At 42.1% G+C, this 7,661-nt stretch overlaps 1 protein-coding gene across 1 annotated transcript in view; it reads left to right on the top strand.

The window, feature by feature from the left end:
- JAM2 (junctional adhesion molecule 2) overlaps window positions 1–7,661 on the top strand; it is a gene marked incomplete at its 5' end in the record, with an annotated part of 43,620 nt that overhangs the window by 28,619 nt on the left and 7,340 nt on the right. The window contains 3 exons of the mRNA XM_005861211.2: window positions 2,284–2,391; window positions 3,177–3,329; window positions 5,687–5,889. Of these exons, the coding sequence (XP_005861273.1) occupies window positions 2,284–2,391; window positions 3,177–3,329; window positions 5,687–5,889 (464 nt within the window). The remainder of the gene's footprint in view (window positions 1–2,283; window positions 2,392–3,176; window positions 3,330–5,686; window positions 5,890–7,661) is intronic.

Below are 7,661 nucleotides of genomic sequence, written 5' to 3'. Positions count from 1 at the left end.
ATTATTATTATTATTTTATTGACTTCAGAGAGGAAGGGAGAGAAACATTGATGTGAGAAACATTAATCGGCTGTCCCTGCACGCCCCCTACTGGGGATCAAGATCGTAACCCCAGCATGTGCCCTGATCAGGAATCGAACTGTGACCTCCTGGTTCATAGGTCCATGCTCAACCACGGAGCCATTCAGACAGGATCTAATTCCATCTTTTAAGTGTTTGTTCATATGTCACCTTCAAAATGAGGTGAACTCTGACTACATTCTTTTTTTAAATTGCACCCGTCCCCCAGAATTCCCATGCCTCCTGTACTCTGATCTACTCTATTTCTATAACATTTATACTAATATACTGTATAATTCACTTCATGATTTTCTGACCTCTTGCCAATTGTAAGATCCAAAAGGACAGAAACCTTTGTGTTGCCCTTTGACATGGCTCCAGAACAGTATCGGACGCACGCTAAGTACTCAGTGTATTTTAGACAAGTTTCACAGACCATTTCCCCACAGTTCACGTGCTCAGTGCGAATGAGGCTGGAGCGGAGTCCGCTGCATTTAGGAAAATCCTTGGTTATGTTTTCGAATATAATTTCTGCAAAGGTTCCCCATAGAGCAGTGAGGAGAGAAATTAGGAAGAATTCACCGAGAGGGGTGTGCGTGTGTCTAGTTAAATATGTGAAACAATTGAAAGTAAACGTATTCCTAAGAACAAGGAATATGGGCTAAAAATGAGTGTGGGTGTGTGTTTAATTGTTGGAAACTCAACAAAATACGGGAAGGAAACCGATCTAAAACTCAACACTCCGGAAAGTCCCCACCCATTCTCCTTAATCAACAGAATGGAACTGTGTTTCCTCAGACCAGTTCCTCAGCACGCGTTTGTCTCTGCAGTCTAACCGTAAACATGTCTGTAGAATGATGGCTCTCTGTAAGGTAAAACCTGCTTTTACATCTTTAGGCATCTTTGAAAACAACTTAGGGGTTTTTTTTTCCCCTTGCCTTTCTTTAATCTACTTTCTATTTTCCATTACCTTTTATTCTATTTCTATAATTCTATCAATACATGTGGAACTAAAAAAACACTTTAGCAACTACATCAAACAAAAAGAAAAATAATCTATCACACAGAAATCATCACTGAGTTAATATTTTCATATATATTTATACAGGCTTTTTGTTCATACCTATGTGAATATTTTTAATACAAACAGGATAGTATTATAAGTATTGCTTTCTAATCTACCTTATCATGTAATATCCTGAGTTGGTGTCTTTTTTAATGGCATTAAATCTGTTTACCATCAAAATCAAACATATGACAGAGTCTTACCATAATTTATCTGGATTGTGGTAAGGGGTAGGATTCAATAACTTGTTAGAAGACAATATTGGGTTTGTATTAATGCATTCGTAGAGAGGGTAACCAAAGAAGGGATCTTAGTGGGAATGTAGCCAGTTGAGGGGACGTTTGTGCATGTGCACAGCATGGCCTGGGCTGGACTTAGTGCCTCTCCTGGGCACTGGTTATGAAGCATGCTCAGCTTACCTCCACCCTGGCACTCAGCACATTGGACTGAAATGGCATCATCTGATTTGCCTCTTTTTCCAGACTATAAAATCCTCAAAGTCTGAGGCTGGAAAGGATAAGATAATTAATCATTGCTGCCATTTTAAAGTACTTACTGTGCATATATTATTGTATTTGAAGACTCACAAGAATTTGAGATGTTATCTTATTTTACAGATAGTAACTGATGCCCAAGAACTAGGGAAAGTAACAAAGTGTCACACAATTATTATGTGGAAGAGCTATAATGCTTTCAGTTTACCTTTGGGTTAAGCCATGTGGTACATGTTGAGGTAATTTATGAATGAATGGATGGATGGATTGATGAAATGAATGAATGGAGCCCTGACTGGTTTGGCTCAGTGGATAGAGCATCAGCCTGCGGACTGAAGGGTCCCAGGTTCAATTCCATTCAAGGGCATGTACCTTGGTTGCAGGCACATCCCCAATAGGGGGTGTGCAGGAGGCAGCTGATCGATATTTCTCTCTCATCGATGTTTCCAACTCTCTATCCCTCTCCCTTCCTCTCTGTAAAAAATCAATAAAATATATTTTTAAAAAATGAATGAATGGATAGATGGATGGATGGATGAAATGAATGAATAGAAATACAAAGGAATAACTTAAGGATGTTAAAAATTCATTGCTTAATTACGTGAAATATAATTTCAGAGGGACAATTTAGCAAATAAGTTCTTTTGTTGTTGTTGTTTCTAGAGGTTATTTTAACCTGCAAATTCCCAAGGAAGACCCCGGCCTCCAGATTAGAGTGGAAGAAACTGGGGCAGAGTGTCTCCTTTGTCTACTACGGCCAGGATCTCAGAGGTAAGTAGCTGTGGACTCGAGGCGAGAGCAAGAGAACAAACACCAAGCACAGCTGCTACCCTTTAGTTTACACATGAGAACAGGACATAGCTGGCTGCTGAAAATATGTGTTTGTAAGTGGGAGATGAAACCAACAGTGAGTGACGGAGACCTAGCACACAGCCCCCGAAACAGAGAACACAGCACAGAAGGATGCGAACTCCACTGAGGCCCAGGACCCTGGACCCTGCATTGCTCAGCTCAGACCTCCAGGGTGTAAAATGCAATTGTTCTTCCTCTCGAGAGAAAGGAAGACAAGATGGTGCCGGTGGGATGCCGGGTCACTGCTCAGTTGTAATAACTTCATCGTATTTCAGTATCTCCAACACTGCAACGCTTAGGGAGTAAGACTTAGAGGAGGATAAATGCAACTACCTTTACCCAGTGCTTTCTCTTATTTTTTATTTGTCTTACATTTCTACTCCCTATTCTTCCTATTGAATATGGGATGAGCTTTTGATTTAAAGTGTTGATGGATGAAAGAAATGCTAGGATGTCTGGGATTTGTTGCACAATAACTCAGTGGTTATAGTACAGATACAATAAGACAGCCATGCATTGATCGCTCTAAGGTGGGTGATTAAAGAAAATAAGTTTGAAATAGCAGCACCCATATACAATTTTTAAGTTAAGTTTATTGATTGAAAAATAACTGCTTTGGGTATTGAATGAAGTGACTTGAGGAAGGTAGTATATAGACAGTGACTTGTATTATTATCCACACCGTTGTCTTCTCTTTCTAAAAGGTGACTTTAAAGATCGAGCTCAGATGATGGATTTCAGTATCAGGATCAAAAATGTTACAAGAAATGATGCCGGGAAATACCGTTGTGAAGTTAGCACCCCAACTAACGAAGGCCAAAGGCTGGAAGAGAACACGGTCACTCTAGAAGTATTAGGTGATGTACTTGTATCTGTGTGATTACTGCTCCCTGCCCTCCTCCCCATCACCCAGCCCCGGGGGCAGTGGGGCAACTCAGGGCGCAGGCAGCAGAGTCACAGAGACCACCAGCACCATCTTCCCTGCAGAGTCTCGACCATTTCTCACTTCACCTCATTGGCTGATGAACTGTGACTATTACTAACTCGTGATCACAAAACCTCTCTTCATTCAAGATGGATGTAAATCTTAATGGGCCTACACTGTACGTGGGAGCAATTTCCTGCAATAGCTTTCAGCATATGTAGTATTTCTCCTACCACACAAGAGAGTATCCCATGAGATGATAAAAAAGCAGTACAACAAAAAGGTAGGCCAGGGGAAGTATTAGAAATTATTTGGTAAAGAAAAGAAATTAGCATTTATTGTGCAGCTGCTATGCATCAGGCCCTTTCAAATATGTAATTTTACTTCATCGTCACTGACAACCTGAGTTTCACAGATGAGGAAATAGAAGTTAAATGGTTTCCCCAAGGCCACACAGCTGGTAGGGTCAGGATTTGGAGCTAACCACAAAGGCCTTATGGTTAATTTCTGTAAAAATCACTGATGGATATTAACAGCTCGTGATTACTGTTGATAGAGGAACATGATCTTTGCTCCTTCATAGATGTTAGTATAAAATACCAAGTAAGAGGAATAAAATCACTTCTTTTTGCCCAGCTGGTGTAGTTCAGTGGTTGATCGTCGACCTATGAACCAGGAGGTCATGGTTCGATTCCCGGTCAGGCCACATGCCTAGGTTGCACTCGATCCCCAGACTTGAAAGGGCCTGATGGGGTGTGCAGGAGGCAGCCTATCAATGATTCTCATCATTGATGTTTCCATCTCTCTCTCCCTCTTCCTTCCTCTCTGAAATCAATAAAAAATAAAATAATAAAATAAAATCACTTCTTTTTCCTATATAACCCAGGCTCTTTCTTTAATACTAGTGACATACTAGTATAGAAGAAATTCAGAAAACCTTGCAGGAGAATCAGCTGGAGTATTGGCCTTCTATTGCTACATAACAAGTGATCCCAAATTTAGCAGCATAAAACCCCACCCACTAATTAGCTCACGGTTCTGCAGATCAGACGTCCAGCATGACCCGACAGGCTCTCTGCCCAGGGTTTTACAAGGCTGAAATCTTCAGTCTAACAAAAGAATGGCTAATTGTGCTTGGGCTTTGAATCTTTCATTTTCCCTTTTGTGATGAGCCAGAGAAAACCACATTTAAAAGAGTGGTTGGTTAAGTCAGCCCCTGTCAGAAGCAGTGGATTTTGGACCTTAACTTCATCTCCTAGATACCTAGATCAATGTTTGATGGAATAAATGAGAGAAAGTATATGTATACCAGGGCTGGGGAATTTGGGGGACTGTCTTAAAATTCTGCTCACCACTTAGAATTCTGGGTTTCCCTGGGTTTAAGTTATCTAGTAAAGTCTGGTTTACTTACAAATCCCTGCGGCCAGATTCTCTAATTTGGCCAGTTCTAGGCATAATAGGATTTTTTAAAAAACTATATATTTTTATTGATTTCAGAGAGGAAGGGAGAGAGAAACATCAGTGATGAGAAAATCATTGATTGGCCGCCTCCTGGTCGCCCCCCACTGGCACTGACTGGGAATTGAACCGTGACCTCCTTCCTGGTTCAGAGGTCGACACTCTACCACTGAGCCACACCAGCCCAGCCCAGAATAGAATATTAGTTTGAGTACTGAGCCTGAAAAAATGCACTCACATTTGATTTCTTTTGAATACAGTTGGTAATAAAACATTAAAACAACTGGTGAGGGAGAAAGTAGAGATTGTTCATCTGAAGAATAGTTGTATTAGCTAACATCATGCTTGCTGTTATAACAGAAAAGTACTCTCAGCGAGTGGCTTAACATAATAGAAGTTTCTCATGGAGGTCAAGTCTGAATGGTTGGGGCAGAGATTGTAGTGGTGGAGTTATATAATTCTACTTGATGAGATTATTGGAGACCCAACCTAATGTAGACCTGTTATCATCAAAACACAGCTTTCTGAGGTCACCATGGGTGTTGACACCTACTTGGTAGTGGGAGGGGGTGGGGGAGTGAATGAATGGAGAGTCGTGCAGAAGGCTTTTATGGAGCGGGCCTGGAAATGGCACAGAACTCATGCACGTGACCCCATCAGGCAGCTAGAAAGCCGGCAAATGTGGTCTAGCTATGTGCCCGTGAAGAAAGGCAATAGGTCTTTGAACAAGTAGCCAGTCTCACTCACAGATGTCTGATCAATCTTCTCCTGGTGGTTAAAATCCTTGTTTGGCTTATAAATAACCAATGCCATTTGACTCCCGTCCCTCAGTGGCTCCAGGAGTTCCAACGTGTGAAGTCCCCAATTCTGTTCTGAGTGGAACCGTGGTGGAGCTGCGGTGTCAAGACAAAGAAGGGAACCCAGCTCCTACATACACGTGGTTTAAGGATGGCACCCGCCTGTTTGGGAATCCCAAACTTGACGCCCAAGTCACCAACAGCTCTTACACAATGAATACGAAATCTGGAACTCTGGTGAGGGCATGGCAAGCCTTGGCCCAATAACTGTTCGGCATTTGGAGGGGAAAAAATAATTGGAACTTAAAATGATGTAGAATAGAGGGCTGATATCATTGCTTGTTAAGTGGAGAGAGGAGAGGGCGGAAGGAACGATGGGGGTACATGCCCAGAGAAGGGAGGGGAAGGGCTGGGACCGGAGATGGGAAGACAATAGACGACCTAGGAGCTGAGCACACAGTGAGCCGGGACAGAGCAGGTTGATCCATGATGACGGATCAGGTAGTTCACCCCAGCTGCCTTCCTGGCCTGGAAAGGTAGTATTTACAATGTCAGGGAGATGCACCCCCCTTTCTTCCTTCTTTGCCCACCAATGGCCTTGCTTCCAGGACTTCTCATCAGGCATTGTTGGTCTTTTGGCTTCCTCTTCTGCTCTGGGTCTTGAGCAGAATACTAGGGGGATGCCCTTACCCCAGTGCCAGCCATGTAGGAATAGCATTGCCAACCTATGATAGGATGTCTGTGTCATTAAACTCTTCCATAACTAGATCACCAACAATTGACTTGACTCAGTGATTTAAGAATCTATGACTTTAGATTTTCTCAGTGATGGAAAATTTCACCTTTCTAGGAACACTAATGGCAACCTAACAAACAAACTCTTTAAAGTTAATGACATTTAAAAATTAAAGTATTTTTACCTTTTTGTCTCTGACGTGTAAGGTAGAGATGGAAGTCCAAATCAAGATCATTAAGCCTGAAGCTTTCTTTTTCATTCCTAAAATTTAATTTGTCAGTTTTAAAATGTCTGCTTTCCCATACTGCGGAGTTACTACCACAACCATTATCAAAAAATCTTAAAGGCCCGGTAATCATAATTTTGATGGATTTTAAAAGGAGGGTATAATGTTTCCTTTCATGCCTTCAACCTACAAGTGCATTATAACATTTAAAAACTAGCTCCTCTGGAAAATAAAAAAGCATATTGATAAATTGGCTAAATAACAAGCATATCAATGGATGTGGCTACCCCTTGAGGAAGGCCACGCTTTGGCCCTCTGGGTGTCAGTAGGGTGAGTCAGCAGGTCCTGGTGAAATTGGGCAGAAAACTTGCCATCACACTTCGCTATATTTACTTTTCCAGTTTATTTTTTCTCAGAGCAGGTGATAAAAGCCCCAAGGCGAGTCTGAGATGATAACACTCACTTTCCTCAGTTACCCTTGAAGTATCTTGTGATGTCAAGGGCAGAACCGGCTTAGTTTTTGAGAAATGAGCAGCAACCAAGACACCAGTGTGCGGGTGACGGTGACTTCCTTTTAATGACCAGCTGTCATGTGTTGAAAGATCATTGTTTTAGTCTAACTGATTGTTTATACGCACCCTCGGCATTGAGCTCATGGCCAATATTGTTGAAGTATTCTGACTTTTGGGGGAGTGAGAGATGCTTCCATAGAGTTAAAATAAATGAGGAAAAGCTTTCATCCCACTACGCTGAAGTCTACAGAAAGGGAAAGTGGGTGGGTAGTGAGTAAAGAAAAGTGAGAGAGGAAAAGGGTTAATAAGAACCTTGGCTATTTTCAGGAACATGCGTTGCATGAAGAGCAAAGGCCAGGAGCAGGTGCTTCTTAAAGGTTCTTGGCTCTCATGGCTAAGCAGTGACTGCTGCCGGACTGAGGTGTGACAGGAGCATGAAGGAATGATTCTGAGCACCCTCTTCCCCTCTGTGCTGGACCTGGGGGGTCCTCTACCGAGTCCAGGCACCACTGCATTCACTCCCTCCTTCTCTCTC

This window comes from Myotis brandtii, unplaced genomic scaffold (genome assembly GCF_000412655.1).
Source record: "Myotis brandtii unplaced genomic scaffold, ASM41265v1 scaffold146, whole genome shotgun sequence".
Classification (NCBI taxonomy): Eukaryota; Metazoa; Chordata; class Mammalia; order Chiroptera; family Vespertilionidae; genus Myotis; species Myotis brandtii.
Note: the sequence above shows the minus strand (reverse complement) of the source record. Positions and strands in the feature narration are given on the sequence as shown.